Source organism: Catharus ustulatus, chromosome 6, assembly GCF_009819885.2.
Source record: "Catharus ustulatus isolate bCatUst1 chromosome 6, bCatUst1.pri.v2, whole genome shotgun sequence".
NCBI classification, from domain to species: Eukaryota; Metazoa; Chordata; class Aves; order Passeriformes; family Turdidae; genus Catharus; species Catharus ustulatus.
The window spans coordinates 54,693,191-54,709,374 of record NC_046226.1 but is presented as its reverse complement, the minus strand read 5'-3'; the positions used below and the strand labels follow the sequence as shown (position 1 = coordinate 54,709,374).

Below are 16,184 nucleotides of genomic sequence, written 5' to 3'. Positions count from 1 at the left end.
CCAAGCCAGCTGCTCCCACCCCAGCCCTGCCATCGGATTTCTGTCTCTCCGGTGAGGAGGTTGGGGTTCATCCGCACCCCAAGTGGAAAATGTGCCCCCCCCACATCCTCCAGCTGTTTGCTGAGCGAGAGGCCCCACACAAAGGAGCCGCAACAACGGAGGAAATCCCAAAATAGCAGCAAAACCCCGACAAAGGGCACGGGGCAAGGCGAGGGCTCAGAGCGGAGCGGGCAGGGGTGGCATGGGGGGTGCCCCAGCCCTGCTCCTGGCTCCAGGGATGCTGGGAGGGAGGTGATGGCGTCGGAATCACTGGGATTTCGGCACGGACAGGCTGGGGGGATCGATGAACTGTGGGAGGTCCTGATGCCCTGGAGGGGTCCCAAAATCCAAGGGGTATCAGTGTCCTGGGTGGGATCTCAATGCCCAGAGGGGTAGCAGCGTCCTGAGGGTGCTGATTCCTGGGAGGGCACCAATTCGCTGGGGATTCTAAAGCCCTGGAGGACACCAATTCCCTGGAGATACCAACAACCTGGGGGTACCAGTTCCCTGGGGATACCAGTGCCCTTGGAACGTGACAACCCAGCCCATGGCCACCTAGGCAAGGTGTCACCTCCATCCCCACACAGCCACATCAGTGCCAACTGTTCATCCGAGCTGCTCCCGCCCAGAAAATCCCCCTTTTCCTCATCATGATGATCCCAGCAGCGTGCTGACAGCCAACAAGCCCCTTCCTGCTCGCTCCAAAGGCAGCTCCTGCTTTTTAAAAGGCTCCTCACGGCTGGCAGCGTTGTCAGCACTTCCCAGCGCCCCTCAGACTCCCCCCGGGAAGGGATTCCAATCATCCCAAGCTGTCACAGCATGCTCAGGATGCTGAACTGACTTGCAGCGCCTGAGGCAAGGCAGATGCTCAATCTGAGCCCAAATCCTCTCCCTGAGATCTCACGGCCTCCAGAGCCAGTCACAGCTCTGAGGGAAGAGCTGGACCCAAGACACCCCATATCCATGGGGGTCACACACCCCTGGATAATGGGATCTTTCCTAGAGGCACAGTGACCTGGGATGTTTGAGGTGAATCCTGAATTTCAGGTTGATTTTGGGGCACTGTGGCATGTAGACCCTCACTGAATCCCATGGGAGCAGGCCTGGGAATTGCACCCCTTTTCCAGGGAATTTTCAAAGCCAAAGGGGGTAGGGGACAGCTACAGGACCCTCATGTGGGATATTCCAACAGGACCTGCTCCCACCAGGATCAGCAGGACCCCTGGGACAACTGGGCTGGGAAAAAGTGATGAGTACAGGGAGCACCCAGTTGCTGAGTCCTACTCCAGGGCTGGGGACTGGAGCATCCACAGATGGTGGAGCAGGATGGGATGGGAAGTTCCATCCATCTCTCCTTCCAGCAGGAATACCACGGAGTCAATGGAAAACAGCTGCCTCATTAGCATGCCTGACCTGGATTCAGAGCAATTAATTAGGGCACAATCAATTAACGCCTCTGCCCTGCCCGGGTCCAGCACTGCTGGTGCCCCACGTGCCCTTGCAGGGGTGAAGGGTGTCCCTGGAATGCCAGAACCCAGGATATGCCTGGTTAAAACCTTCCCCCATCCCATTCCTGGGGATTAGCACAGGATTTAAGGGGATGCCATGATGGGCATCAACTCCTCTGCAACCCTGGGGGGCTCAAGGACTCCCGAATCTCCCTTGGCACTGGGTTATATTCACTACCTCCCTTTCCCAGAGCTGTGGAGATCCCAGGACTTGTCAGGGGCAGAACCCCACAAGCTTCTCACCCCTTTCCTCTCGTGCTTGGCGGGACCCAGGAGGCAACAGAGTCTTCAAATGGGCCCAGAGGTGACGTCAAAAAACCACAGAGGGAGGAAAAACAGCCGGTTCCTGCCTGGGCCCCCTCCCTCGCCTGCTCCGGGCCGGGCAGCGGAGGCGGCAGAGCCTCCGGAGCTTCCCGTGCCCCCATCCCACCAGCGGAGCCCATGGCAACCCGGCTGCCCATCCTGTGCCTCCTACTGGGAATGTGGGGTGAGTACCAGGCACCCTGACCTCGGCACGCTGCTCGAATCTTGTGGCAGAACCTGAACTGGTTTTCCCGCTCCAGGCGGGATCGGCGCCTTGAGTGAGCCGCAGTTTGGGGCTTGGGGTGGGAAGCACCCTGGTGACTCCCTAAACTCCCACCCACTTCACACTGGGGGTCCCTGGGGTCCCAAGATTGAATCAATGGTGCTGAGGGCAGCCAGGTGTCCCCCCATCCTCATCCCCGCCAGCTCCTGCCCTTCCCTTGGTCCACATGGCACCATTCCTGAACATTCTACACAGGAGCATGGCTAATTAGCAGTAATTTGCAGGGCCCTTGTCTTTTCTCAGCCTTAAAGATCTCCCCGGCAGATGAATGAGGAGGCAGCAAATCGCCTTTCTCCCCCAAAAATCCCAGTTTCCCCATAAAATCCCCCTTCTCCCCAAAATAACCATCAACAGGCCGAGCAGCGGAGCCGCTGTCCCAAACTCGGGGTCCCCAGGGCAGGATGCGGGACTGACACCCCATTTCCGCTCTTTCTCACAGCCATCCCTGAGCGTGGAGGAGCCACCTGGATCCCTGGAGGTGAGAATTTGGGGAGCAGCCCTTTGGGAAGATGCTCCACATCTCCGTGAGCATGGCGGTGCTGGAGTTGCATCATCCGGAAGTGGCGTCGCAGGATCCCAGCTCAGGCCCCGCATTCCTTCGAACCCTCCAAGATCCCATTCCTTGAGCTGCTTCCCAAGACCCCCACCTAGGGCTTTTCCATCGTTTCCAGGGTGAAAACCCACTGGGAAGGAAAGGAAAGCCCCTAATGGTGGTGTTTTCCTGGTGTTTTCCCACAGAATCCATGCTGAGACTCACCAGAGGCGGCTGCCGCTGCACTGGGATTCTGGAGGTGAACTGGGAAAGACAATGGCGACAAATTTGCTCGAAGAGTGTGAGCGTGGACGACCTGGATTGGATCTGCCGGCGGCTGGAGTGCGGCCCCACGACCACTGAGCTCTTGGAGCTCATCATTCCCCATGGGAAAGGGCCACAGAGTCAGACCAGGAGTTGCAACTGGCCATCAAGCCCACTGGGATGCTACTGGGAGCTGGAAAACTGCACAGAGCACGCCATTGTCGCCTGTGGAGGTGAGCCTGGACACCCAGCCTGGCCACCTCAATCCCTAGGGATCATCCACACCAATGTAGCCTCTCTCTTCACATTCCAGAGCCAGTGAAAACCACTCCCAAACCCACACCGGCACCCCCATCCACCACCCTGGAGCCCGTGGGTAAGCACCTCATCCCAAGAAATCCATAGCCTCAAATTTGGAAACTTCCCGCTAAATAATGGGAAGAAATGCCTTCCCAATCCATAACACTTCCTTTTCCATCACCAATCCCTCTCCAGGACCCCCCAGGCTGCGGCTGGTGGATGGGAATTTCAGCTGCTCCGGCTTCCTGGAGCTGCACAAGCAGGGGCTGTGGGGGACTGTGGCGAGTATCCCACACATCCAGCCACACCTGATCACACTCATCTGCCAGGAACTGCGCTGTGGCACTGCTGGGAACAGCCACGGCCAGCCAGATCCAGGGATCCACCTGCCAGTGCAGTGGGAAGTGGTGGATTCCTGTGGGAGCCATTCCTTGCTGGATTGCTTCAACAGGACCAGCTCCCGAGGGAGAATACCCGCCTTCATCACCTGCTCAGGTGAGAATGGTCCTGGAGCATCCATGATTTCCTGCTCTGGTGGGATACCCCAGCAGGATTTTGGGGCCAGAGCAGGGAACCAGCCCCATCCCAGCCTGCCCCATGGGCCCCATCCACCCACTCCCGCTTTTCCTCTCTGGGTGCGAAGGCAAAGCAGGAAATCTCAGTTCCTGGAAGTGCCGAGCGTGGCAGTTCTGAGGAGGATGAGCCAGAGAGGGAGAGTGGCTATGGCAGCATCCCAAATTCCAGCTGGGGGAGGGGAACACTGGCAGGGCTGTGGGTGTTCTGCTGAGGACAGCTCCCTGAGCAACTTCCACACCTTGGGCATCTCCCTTCTCCGATCATCTCCCTGCCTTGGGCATGTCCCTGAATATCTTCCCTGCCACAGGCACCTCCCTGCTTTTCCATGACCGTCTTCCCTGCCATGAGCAGCTTTTCCTTTCTATGAGCATCTCCCAGCAACAAGCCTCTCCCTGTCCTTTTCCATGAGCATTTCCCTGGAAATCAGCTCGGTGCCAGCTCTGTGGCACAGACAGCCAAGCCACGAAGCTCAGAGCAGGCTCCTTGTGGGTCCTGCCATATGTCCCAGCTTGGAATCTCGTGGGATTTGGGGGTTTAATGGGCTGTGGCAGCTGGCAGAGCTGGCTTCCATGCTGCATTTCCCATGGGAAGAGTTCAAAGCTCCTCTACAGCTGGCTCTGGTTTGGCTCAGTCCCTGTGGCATGAGGGGAGATGCTGGGATCATGCCTGTGCCAGGAGTTGGTGCTGGGAGAAGGAGGAGCATGTGCCAGTGGTATCCCTGTGGATATCATCCCTGTCTGCCTGTGGGTCGAACTCCTCTCTCCCTGTGGATCTGGCTCTTCTTCCCACAGGTCTGACACATCTCCATAGATCTGATTCTCTTCTCCTTGTGGCTCTGACACCGTTCCATGGATCTGACTCTTGTCTTTCCGTGGATCTGCTCCCCTGCTCCCTCTCCTTGTGGATTTCACCCCTTCCCTGTGTATCCAACCCCTCTCCCTGTGGATCTCCTCCTCTCTCTCACAGATTCCCAGCCGCGGGCCCTGCGGAGGCTGGCAGCTGGCCCCACTCCATGTGAAGGGGACATCCAGGTATTCCATGCGGGACAGTGGTGGGATCTGTGCGACCCCGGAGCAGCGCAGCGAGACAAGCGTGGCCGGCAGATCTGCCGGGAGCTGGGCTGCGGGAATCTCACTTCCAGCATGGAAATCCGAGAGCCTCCCTCGACGGGAGTCACCTGTGGGGCTGGTCCCCTGCACCTCTGCCAGCCCAAGTATGGGACTAGCCGGAGCTGCTTCCGGACCAGAGTCGTGTGTAAGTGATCTGTGGGGTGTTGGGAGCTGGAATTCCCACACCTATGGCACAGACAGGGATGGGGGGAGGGACCAAATCCACGTGGGATTTGGGCTTCTGGCAGGGTAATGGATATTCACATCTCAGCACCAACCTCCAGCTGGGCGCATGTGGTGACATCCATGCTCTTCCCAGGCCAGGACTCAAAGCCGCTTCCCACTGGAACATCTGCTGGAACCGTCGTGAGCATCTGCCTGGCCCTGCTGCTTTTCCTCATCCTTTCCCTGATCTGTGGCCCTCCTGCCTATCGGAAGCTGATGAAGAGAAGTAGGGGACAACCTTGTGATCCTCATCCTTCTTTTCTTCCTTCTCCCGCTCCACCATCCCCATGTGCTGGCTCAGGGCTCCATGGATGCTTCCCTAATCTCCTTGGGGGGTGGGATTTGGCTGCTCAGCCTGACAGATTCCCCCCATCCCACTGTCCCCAAGCCTGTCCCACATGGATTGTGGGAGCAGGAAGAGGGATTAAGCTCCAAGCAGACACAAAAGAGCAGGTGGAGGATCCTGGAGGCGGGGAATATTGTGAAGCGGGGGAATATTCGGGATGACATATGGGGCTGGCAGGGGGAAAGCAGCTGGAGGAAGCATCAGGAAGACCCTTGGAGACACAATTCCCCCTCTCTTTCAGTCTCCAGGAAGAAGCAGCGCCAGTGGATTGGCCCCACGGGACTCAACCAGACAGGTGAGGAGCAGCTCCCTGGGGAGCTGGGAATGGGATTTGGAGTTCCTAAGGATGGATTCGGGGCATTCCCCCTGGATCCTGGCACAAAGGCCCTGAATCTCACTTCCTTTGGGGATATACCTCATCCAGGCAACATGGGCCTGGAGCAGGGACCAGTTTTACTTAGCCCCTTCCCAGGGTGGCTTTGTTCCCTCCAAGCTGCTGTTGCAGCCCCAAAATCCCAATCCTGCTGTCTTTTCCAGTGTCTTTCCACCGCTCCAGCACTGCGCCAAGGCCTCGGGGACAGAGAGGGGACAACGACTACGCTCAGGCCCCCCAAAAGAGCTCCCAGCTCTCTGCTTATCCAGGTAAGCGCTGGAAGCAGCTCCTTCCCGTTCCTTTTCCATGGATGTGCATCCACTGAGCTGCATCCATGTCCTCCACAGCTCTGGAAGCAGCATTGCAGCGTTCCAACCCTCCAGATAACTCCTCGGACAGTGACTACGACCTACACTCTGCCCGCAGGGTGTGATTCCCTGCTTCCCAAAGGAGCTGATCCCACCTCCCACCTCAGCTTTTGGAGGCATCCTGGCATTCCAGCATCCTTCCAGAAGCACTTCCCAGCCTCCTCATGGGAGAAAAGGAGGCTTTTGAGGTCTTTTTTAAAGCTATTTATAGGAATTTAAGAGGTAGGAGGTACAAGGAGCCCTTTGGAATAGTGGGATCACCAACTTCTCCAAATCAGGATAAAGAGTTGGGATGATGGATAAAGGATAGGGATACAAGGATGGGAATACTGAGGACAAGTCTGAGATATTTAATAACCAACACTTGTAATAAAATTGGGGTTTTGTACTAATTACACCTCGTCCTCTTCCTTCCATTATCCCAGTGTGACTCCAAACTCTCAGTCAGGAGGGAAAAGTGAGACAGGTAAACACCTTTTTCCCTAGTTTTTATCCCAGGGATAAACCCAGAAATGCAGGAATTGAAGCAGGCGTGAAGATGGTCCTGGGAGAGGGTGAAAGATTTCAGTGATGGAATCCAAAGGAAGCTGGATGCCAGGAAGGGATAAAGGGATCAATCCTTATCCGGATGCTCTGTTGTTTCCCAAAGTAACCACGGCCATGACTCCAGAGTGCAATTAATTCATCCAGTTTTATTACTCTAATTAATCCCAGGGATGGAATTGCTTCCATCAATCCCTCTTCCTAGTCCATTAGTAATCGTTCCTTATAAATAACTTAAAGGGATACAGGCAGGATTTGAAGGATAAAGTGCTGAGCAAAGCAAATCCCATTTCCATCGTTTGTCATTCCCTCTGTTTCCAAGTGTTTCCTGAGAAGGGGGATGTGAGGAGCCCAAGAAACCACACAGGTCAGGAATACTGGAGGTTGCCCAGGCTTGGGTGGGAATCACCAACTCCCACTGAGAGCCCTGGAATGGATTGGGTGGAAAGGGATCTTAGGAATCAGACACTTCCAATCCCTTTCCACTAGCCCAGGTTCAAGCCCTGTCTAACCTGGCCTTGGACATTTCCAGGGATGGAGCAGCGATGACTTCCCTGGGAAATCCATCACTCCAGGGTGTCATCACCATTGCAGGGAAGAATTTCTTCCCAAAATCTTATCTAAACCCACCCTTTAACAGTGTGAAGCCATTCCACATTATCCCATTACTCCAAGTCCTCGCACAGTTCTTTTGGAGCCCCTCTAGGAACTGGAAGGTGCTCCAACGTTCCCCTGGAGGTTTCTCCTCTCTGGATTTCTGCCAGTCTCTCTCTGCCTCTTGCTCTGACCTCCGGAGCCTGAGTCATATCCCATCTAATTCCTTTGCACCAACGGATCAAGGAGCAACACTCTGGGATCCCTCCTCTTCCTCAGTCCCCAGAAAAAGGAGGAATCAGCACAGGATGCTCCTCAGAAGTCCTGGATTAGTATCCAGGCCAGGTAGGACGCTGAGGGTTTGGAGGTGGGGGGTATCCAAAGGGTGGTGGAGGCCCGGGATAGGGAGCCTGTGTCGGGACCGGGAAATTCGGGAGAGGCGGCTGAGTGGGGTAGGGACACTGTGGTCTCCCTGCTCCAGGTGGGATGTAGGGAGAGTATCCTGGTCTGGCAGGAGGAGGAGAGGGATGGGGAGCAGGATAGGGCAAGGGCTGTGGTGGGCCCCGCGATGGAGACCAGGAAAAGCCTCCCGAGGTGGATTTGGGATACCCTGGTGCAGAGTCAGCTGCAGAAGCCGCTGGATATCCAGAAGCTGGAGGAAGTGGGTAGGGCAAGGTGGACTGGGAGCTGGCCTGGGAGGAAGCCACGTGTCCCACGGTGACTGGAGATCCCGGGAAAGGGGCAGGAGGCAGTGCTCCCTGGGCAGTGGGGCCGGGTGGAAGGGTCGGAGCTGGGCTGTAGGGCAGAGGGAAGGCCTGAGATCCCGATGGGAAGGGTTTTGGTGGATCTGTGGGAACGTGAGGAGGCGGAGGAACAGGAGGCTGAGAGTCCCTGGTGCGCTCCTGGGATCCCTCCGACTTCCTCACAATCTCCTGCAGCTTTTCCACTCGGACCCGGCGCAGGTGGGACAACTTCCTCATCCCGGAAAACTGCTCCAGGAATGTCTCCAGGGGCACCTCACCCTCCAGGAATTTTTCAGCCATTTTCTGGAAGAGATGAACAGCCTCAGGCTGATCCCTGCATTCCTCTGCTCCTCTCCCCTAATCCTAATTTAGGTCTCTCCCAGCCACATCCCAAGGAGCAGCACCCACACACAAACAAGGATGGATCCAGGTCTTTGGAGAAAACCCAACAGACTCCAAAGATAATCCATGATTTGAAGGATTGGGTTTAATTGCAAGTCTTTGAGGATGAACCACTAGAATTCCCAACGGATTTAAGCCCTAAACTCACCTCAGATTCCTCTTCAATCTTCTGGCTTTCCACCTGGAGGAGATCCAGCAAAGTCTGAGGCTGCAGCGCTGCTGTGAATTTCTCTGGGAAAAAAAAGGGGGGGAAAAAAAGCAAGGAAAAATCACCATCATACAACAGAAACCAGGGAAAAACTAACCCAAAGGAACAGGCTTGGGAACTGCTGAAAGAAGAAGGGAAATCCAAGAGGAATAACATCCTCTATCTCTCTGGCTGCTGGAAAAAAGAGAGATAACAGTTTTCCAGGAAGCAGAATCCTTCCTTGGGAAAGATGCCAGTGCTCACCCAGCTTTTCCTTCTGCTCCCTGCACCTCCCAGCCAGTTCCTGCAGCTCCTGGTATTTCTTGGAGAGGTCACTGCGCCCCGTCTCCAGCGGCACCTGGAATTTCAGGTTCTGCTCGGCCAAGCTCCGGTTGGCAGCCAGGGCCATCTCCCTTTCCAGCTGGAGCTCCTGAACCTGTGGAATTCAAGATGGTGAGCACAGGAAGGGGACAAGGACACCCCAGGGCCATCTCCTGCCACAGACCTCCTGGGATTCCAAAGCCAAGCGCTCAATCTCCTGGGAATCCTCCTGCAGCTCCCGGAGCTCCTCCACTGTCCGGTTCCTCAGCGTATCCATCCTCTCAGACTCCTGGGACATGAAAAAAGAGGCAAACCAATTCCCAAATCCAACTGGGAATAGGTTTCCAACTGAAATCCAGGCTTGTTAAAGTCCTCAGAGCAGCAGCACTGGGTTCTGTTAACTCCTTAACTTGTGCTTGGAAAAAAATCGTTTTCCTCCCTTTCCCAAGCCTATTCGGATGAAATTCTGTGTGTCCCAGTGTTTTGTCAAGGAAAAAACCACAGCCCTGACCTGCAAATTCCAGCTGGATGTCTCCATCCCAACTCCAGAATCCACCTCATTCCAGACTACATCCCTTCCCAGGTTCCCATTCTCCCAAGGAAACCAGGATCTGGCCATATCCCACCATGCCCACAGGGCTGAGAGGGACCTCAGGGATCATCTAATTCCACCTTCCTGCCACGGAATGCGGCAAAATAACAAAAAATTCAGGGAAATTATGGACTTCCTGAACCATATCCATGATTTATCCCAAGTATTCCCAGCTGTCTGATGTTTAGCATAGTATCCTGTGTCTGGTGTAAATTCCAAGAGGTGGGATGGAATAATGTGGGAAAGTCCTAAAAACCAAGGAAACACAACACACCTGTGCTGTCCTATTCGCTCCCAGTTCTTCTACCTCTCATCCAGGTGGAACATCCCAAGGATATCACACCGGGAATGCCGCAACAGCCACGCTTATGCTCAGGGTTGCCCAATCCACGATCCAGATAAACCTGTCCGAGGGAAAAACTGGGAATTAAGTCCCGCGCTGCAAGTGTGGGGCAGAAATCACCTGATTTGGTTTTTTTAGGGGGGGTATTAGCTAAGTTCCGTGGAGTTTAAGAGGGAAAAGCGCCAATGGTGGGAGTGGGAAAGCTCGGGATGGGCTCCGAGAAGCATCCATAGACGTGCAGGAAGGTGAACGCAAAGAGCTGCCCACCCGAGGGGCTGCAGCGAGTACCGTAGCGGAAGCAGCGCCATTATCCTCGCTATCCCACCGCTATCCCGCCCTTATTCCCCTTATTCCCGTTATTCCCTTTCCAGGCCCTCTCCCGGACTCACCAAAGAACCACCAAGACCCTCCGGTCGCGGCAGCTTCCGGCTTCCGGTGTAAACCGGAAGTGGGCGGGGCCACTGCGGGCGGGGCGGGAGGAGCGCGCAGGTCCCCCCCCTTGGCGTGAGGGTGGTGGTTCCGCCCAGCGCCGCCATGTTGTGGGGGGCGGGAGCACGGATGAATTTAATGGACTTTTTAAATCAATAATCGCTCTTTGGCTACCCGCGGGGCTCTCCCCGAGCTGTAGCTGCTCTAGGAATTATATCCTTCGTGTTTCCGGGGTGCAAGGGGCTCAGGGAGAGCTGGAAAGGGGTTTTGGAGAAGGGGGTGGAGCGATAGGGAAAGGGGGAAAGGCTCCGCGTGGACACGGGGCGGGTTTAAGTTGGATAGTGGGAATATATCCTTCCCTGTGAGGGTGGCAAAGCAAGATTTCCAGAGAAACTGCAGTTACTCCATACCTGGAAGTGTCCAAGACCAGGTTGGAAGTGGTTTGGGAAGGACATACAGACCTCGGCAATTTCCCAAAAATACGTAAAATGTCAGGTTCTTCCAGCTGGATCCAAGAGATCAAAGCAAACTCCTCTTGAATAACTGGTTAGCTCCTTCACACACGACACAAGAATATTCCTGAGAAAGCTCCAGTCCCATCACCCACCTCACAAATGCAACTTTTCGAAAGTATGCAGGGAAAACGCTCCACTTTTCCACCTGTAACTCCACATTCCCCAAAACCCAAGCAAGGATGAGGCGAGGGAAGAGCTCCATGATTCCTGCTCCTTCAGGAGACTTTGGAAGTCTGGGCAAGGTCACGCAGCAGTTCCAGAAGTGCTGGGATCTGGGAAAGGCACCTCTGATCCCGTCACCTGAGAGCTGTTGTGTAACAAATGGGAGTCATATGATCCCAAATAATTCTGGATAAATCAAGGACAATTTGTTCCCAGCGTGGCTGATAAGCGGGTCAAACCCCCAGTGCCATGGGAAAGCAAAGGGACTTGACTTTCCAGAGGGAAAAGACATTTTCCAGGCTTCTTTGGAGCAGTTTCCATAGACCTGGGAAAGCTGGAAAATGTATAATTAACATTTTATATTAAAACATAAGGTTTGAGAAGAGGGAAAATTGTGTTTAGGTTTGCATGGAAGAAATGGGGAAATACCATTTCATTTAAAAATGTTACCCAGAAATAAATTTGGGATAAACAGGTGGGTTTGGAAGGATGTTCCCATTAGCTACTTATTAATATCCTTAATTTCCACAAAAGATGGTTCCATGTGTTTTTTTCCCTTGGATAGCATCTTAATCCCAGCCAAAATCACCCACAGCAGGTAGGAAAAGTTGACCTGAGCACCCTGAGGTCCCCTTCCGCAGAATTCCATTCCCACAAGGATCAGCCAAGATCCCTGGGCTTCCTTGATAAGTTAATTAAATATTTTTAATCCAATCCCGGAAATCTGACACCTTGGGACCGTCAGATTTCCCTCCTTTCATCTGACAGCTCTGATAAAGCACCCGAGTGATAAAAGCCTTTAGGGAAGGGACAAGAAAAACTGGGAACAGGGCCTGGAAAAGTTGACTTCATTAATCCATTACCAAGAAAAGCTTGGGAATCCATAAGGGGATTTTTTTGGGGAGGCTGCAGAGATAAAATTAAGGAAGTTTTGTCAGAACAAGTTTTGGTGTCCCAAAAGCCTGAAAATCCTGTTTGATCCAGAGGGTGATTCCCATGAAAGTTAAATTCATCTCATGGGGAATTTCCACATCAAAACGACATGAAAAATCTGAATTTTCCTAGTAAAAGCTTAAATTTTGGGAGGGTTTTATTGCCTGGGAATCCTCACCCAGCCCTGGCTGCATTAACCAGGAGGAAAAGCTTCCAGATCCATCTTTCCAGCTGGGGGTTTTTGGGATCTCCCCATGCTGTGGTGCCCTCTGGTGCCAAGGAAAGCTGTGGCAGGGAGGCCACCTGCTCCCATCCAATGAGTTCCCAGCACCGGGATGGATTATTCCAGCATCCAGCACCTCCGTTTCCCCACCAAGGTTAGGAAAATCCAGGATTTCTCTCCGAGGAAGCCATTTCACGCCCTAAAAGGGGTTATTTTTCCATCCTCCCAGATTTTATTCTGGATTTAATTAGTGCTAAATAGCAATTCCAATTTTTTTTCCCCAGTCCTGAATTCCAGAGCTTCTTCCTTCTGTGGATATCATCCATCCAGAAATCCATCCCTGTTGGATCCATCGTTCTACTTTGATGGGATTTACCACCAGCACAATAAGCTTGTCCTAAAACTTCCCATAATTGGGCAAATGTTTTGTTTGGTTGTTTTTTGTTTTTTTTTTTCCCATTGAAAAAACAGGAATTCTGATCCTCAGGGATGGCAGTTCTGGGAATTAAATGGATAAATAGCTCTGGGTAAACTTCATATATTTGTTTTGTCTACTATTTTGGCCAAAAAAGGAGGAAAACTTGGTAACTCCAAAATCTACAGGGACACAACAAGTTGGTTTCTCCACCCTGGCTTGGGACACTTCCAGGGAGGGGACAGCCACAGCTTCTCTGGAAAATCCATTCCAGGGCCTCACCAGCAAGAGTTTCTTCCCAATATCCTGTTTTCCAGTTTGGAGACATTCCCCTTGTTCTGTCACTCCATTCCCACATCCAAAGTCCCTGAACTGGGGGAAAACTGGGACAAGCTGGGGGAAAGCCAAGCTCTGGATGCCTCCGGATGAAGGTCACCGGAGTGGAATTGGGCACCTTGGCTTTGGTCGCAGCACCACGTGCTGGATCCATGGGTTCTGGAACGGTCACCTTGTCCTGGAGGAGATCAAAGGTTCCCTAAGGTTGGAACTGGCATTCCTCCCTTGGAATCAGCCCCATACCAGCTCGGAATGATAGAAGAATCCGAAGAGGGGGAGTGAAATGAAGAAGAACCTGGATGATATTGGGAGAAAAGGGATGGAGCACCGGATTATCCTTGGGGAAAAAAAGGAGGAGGATGGGATGTGTTGTAGAGGGCTGGAAAGGAGAAAGTCCTGGCTGATTCCCAGCATGGAAAATCTGGACCTGGCAGCCTGAAAATCCTTCATGGAGCCTTGGCAAGAGGAGAAGGATCTGGAGAGACCTGGGAGCCTCTTCCAGTGTTTTAAGAAGCTCCAGGAGAGCTGGAGAGGGACTTTGGAAAAGGATCTGGAGTGACAGAACAAATGGGAATGGCTTCTTACTAGCAGAGGACAGGGTTAGATGGGATATTGGGAAGAAATTCTTCCTTGCCAGGGTGGTGACGCATTCCTGGGAATAGAATTTCTGGGGAAGCTGTGGCTGCCCCATTCCTGGAAGCATCTGGCTCAAACCCTCCAGCAAGGAATTAGAGGGTTCAGGGGACAAACAATCCTGTATTCTCACCAGCCTCCCACACAATAACCAGGAGTGCTTCCCACCCATCCCAACATACCTGTGGCCTGAATCCCCCCAGGAATTTGGGGATCCCCCAGCTTGACATTCCCCCCCGCCTTCCTTAAGGACGTTTTGATAATCATCCCAGGAGCAGTTTGCCTTTCTTATCGGGGCCTCCGGCCAAACACCGGAGCCGGGATATAAGGAGCAGAGCCGGGATTGGAGGCACATTTTCCGTGAGCTCCCACCATGAAGCTGCTCCTGCTCCTCACCCTGGTGGGCCTGGCCCAGGGCTTCCAGACCAGGTGAGCCCCAGGGGGTCCCCAAAATAGGGATGTGGGATGTGGGGTGATCCCGGTGGCGCATCCCAGTGATGCATCCTGGTGCCTGTCCACAGGGTGCCGCTGAGGAAGATGAAGTCGCTGCGGCAGAGGCTGCAGGAGCAGGGGTTGCTGGAGAGTTACCTGAAGCAGCATCCCTACAACCTGGCTGCCAAGTATTTCCCGGGCATCGCCGTGGAGCCCCTGGAGAACTACATGGATGTGAGGGGCTGGGATTGGGAACTGGGATCAAGGAGCACAGGGGGACGCTGGCTCCTTCCCCATCCCACTGGCCTGTTATCCATCCCACTAGTCGCTTCCTCATCCCTTTAACTCATCCCATTAGCCCCTTATCCATTCTCCTTTCCCAATCCCATTAACCCCTTCCCAATCCCATTCCAACAGGATGAGTACTTTGGCACCATCTCCATTGGGACCCCAGCCCAGGAATTCACTGTGGTCTTTGACACCGGCTCTTCCAACCTCTGGGTTCCCTCGGTCTTCTGCTCCAGCCCAGCCTGCAGTAGGTGTCTGGAATGAGGCTGGAATGTGTCCTTTGGGAGCCCTGCATGGCTCTGCCCAGTCTTTCCCAAGGAACAAATCCCAGGCAATCCCCATCCTTCCCGCCCCTGCAGGGAATCACAACCGCTTCAATCCGGCGGAATCCTCCACGTTCCTCAGCACCAATGACACCCTGTTCATTGCCTATGGCACGGGAAGCATGACCGGAATCCTGGGATACGACATTGTCAACGTATGGCCAGTGCTCCAGCCCCCTCATCCCATGGGATCCCATGGGATCATGCCCAGCCCACACCTGTCTCCTTTCTCCCAGGTTGCCGGCATCAACGTCCGCAACCAGATTTTTGGGCTGGCTGAGACGGAGCCAGGGGATTTCTTCTACTACACCCCCTTTGATGGCATCCTGGGATTGGCATTCCCAAGCATTGCTTCCTCCGGAGCCACCCCTGTCTTCGACAACATGATGGTGGAAAACCTCGTGGATAGGCATCTTTTCTCTGTCTACCTGAGCAGGTAAATCCCAGTCAAAGCTGCTGAGGATTTCTCCTTTTTTCCCCCTCACACTGGCCCCATTTTCCAATGGGAATGGGAGTGTTGGTGGGCTGGGAGCCACCCCAGATGGATCCCTCTTTCCAGGGACAGCGAAGGTGGGAGCTTTGTCCTCTTTGGTGCCATTGATCCCTACTACACCACCAAAGGCATCTCCTGGATCCCGCTCTCTGCCGAAACCTATTGGCAGATTTCCATGGAGAGGTATTCCCAGTATTCCCTGCCCTCCAGCTGGTGTTTTGGGGGAGTCCAGGCTCACCCTGCATTCCCTCTTCCCAGTGTCTCTTTCGATGGAACTCCAGTGGCCTGTTCCTCGGGATGCCAGGCCATCGTGGATACAGGAACCACTCTGTTGGCTGTTCCTATCCGGGCCTTCCGGACCCTCATGAGCCGTCTTGGTGCCAGCTCCAGTGGTGAGGTGAGGCCTCAGGATGCTCCCTAGGACATTTGATCCCAGCTGGAATGGCTGCTAATCTGTCGTGTCCTCCCCAGATCAGCTGTGAGGCTGTCAGTAACCTTCCCAGCCTCATCTTCCATATCCACGGCAGAGAATTCCCAGTGCCGCCCAGATCCTACGTGTTAAGGGTGAGCATCCCACTGGGAATGGGTTTGTGGGGATGCAGGGAGAGATCCAACAGCTGGTGACCATCCCATTCCATGTCCTTGGAGCAGAGTAATGGGTACTGCAGTCTGGGATTGCAAGGCATGGATGTGCCCACGGAGGAGGGCGAGCTCTGGATCCTGGGAGATGTCTTTATCCGGGAATATTACGTCATCTTCGACAGGGCCAACAACAAGGTGGGGCTGTCCCGGCTGCCCTGAGCTGGGATGGGAATCCCAGATGTTCCCAACTCGGTGGCTGGCAGGGCTTGTCCCTTTCCTGGCACTCCTGCCATCACTGAGGACAATAAAGGTGTGGAGAAGCCCCCCTGTGCCTGCTGTGTCTCTCTGGGAAAGGCCACCACATTCCTGGGAATGTGGTGTGTCCATGGGTCATGCACCCGCCAAGGATGTCCCTGTGCCCCGAGGATGGGAGCCTGGATGTGGCTCTGCTCATCCCTGAGGAGCTCCC

At 54.1% G+C, this 16,184-nt stretch overlaps 3 protein-coding genes across 3 annotated transcripts; 2 read left to right on the top strand and 1 right to left on the bottom strand.

The window, feature by feature from the left end:
* The first annotated feature begins 1,988 nt into the window (after window positions 1-1,988).
* Window positions 1,989-6,561, top strand: CD5 (CD5 molecule). Its single transcript, XM_033062895.1, is given in 11 exon segments — window positions 1,989-2,034; window positions 2,573-2,643; window positions 2,645-2,666; window positions 2,872-3,162; window positions 3,243-3,305; window positions 3,425-3,724; window positions 4,772-5,059; window positions 5,234-5,365; window positions 5,727-5,780; window positions 6,023-6,127; window positions 6,206-6,561. Coding segments are annotated over 11 exon segments (1,458 nt in total). The 3' UTR covers window positions 6,292-6,561.
* A 337-nt stretch (window positions 6,562-6,898) lies between these two features.
* Window positions 6,899-10,406, bottom strand: VPS37C (VPS37C subunit of ESCRT-I). The gene is made up of 6 exons (XM_033062901.1): window positions 10,341-10,406; window positions 9,883-10,012; window positions 9,201-9,305; window positions 8,960-9,131; window positions 8,657-8,739; window positions 6,899-8,409 (listed from the first exon to the last, which is right to left on the bottom strand). Exons 3-6 carry the CDS (start codon window positions 9,291-9,293, stop codon window positions 7,693-7,695), a joined length of 1,065 nt encoding a protein of 354 aa, XP_032918792.1. The 5' UTR covers window positions 9,294-9,305; window positions 9,883-10,012; window positions 10,341-10,406; the 3' UTR covers window positions 6,899-7,692.
* A 1,182-nt stretch (window positions 10,407-11,588) lies between these two features.
* On the top strand, window positions 11,589-16,038 carry LOC116997793 (pepsin A-like). The gene is made up of 10 exons (XM_033062900.1): window positions 11,589-11,655; window positions 13,870-14,026; window positions 14,119-14,263; window positions 14,447-14,564; window positions 14,677-14,795; window positions 14,877-15,076; window positions 15,200-15,316; window positions 15,392-15,530; window positions 15,605-15,697; window positions 15,785-16,038. Exons 2-10 carry the CDS (start codon window positions 13,971-13,973, stop codon window positions 15,932-15,934), a joined length of 1,137 nt encoding a protein of 378 aa, XP_032918791.1. The 5' UTR covers window positions 11,589-11,655; window positions 13,870-13,970; the 3' UTR covers window positions 15,935-16,038.
* The last annotated feature ends 146 nt before the right edge of the window (window positions 16,039-16,184 follow it).

Excerpts from the sequence above, each read along its gene's own strand:
- LOC116997793 (XM_033062900.1), top strand. The coding sequence starts at position 13,971 with ATGAAGCTGCTCCTGCTCCTCACCCTGGTGGGCCTGGCCCAGGGCTTC. Across the intron at positions 14,027-14,118 it reads GCCCAGGGCTTCCAGACCAG|GGTGCCGCTGAGGAAGATGA; the intron begins GTGAGCCCCAGG and ends GCCTGTCCACAG. Across the intron at positions 14,565-14,676 it reads CTGCTCCAGCCCAGCCTGCA|GGAATCACAACCGCTTCAAT; the intron begins GTAGGTGTCTGG and ends CCGCCCCTGCAG.
- VPS37C (XM_033062901.1), bottom strand. The coding sequence starts at position 9,293 with ATGGATACGCTGAGGAACCGGACAGTGGAGGAGCTCCGGGAGCTGCAG. Across the intron at positions 9,132-9,200 it reads TGGCTTTGGAATCCCAGGAG|GTTCAGGAGCTCCAGCTGGA; the intron begins GTCTGTGGCAGG and ends TGAATTCCACAG. Across the intron at positions 8,410-8,656 it reads AGATTGAAGAGGAATCTGAG|AAAATGGCTGAAAAATTCCT; the intron begins GTGAGTTTAGGG and ends CATCTCTTCCAG.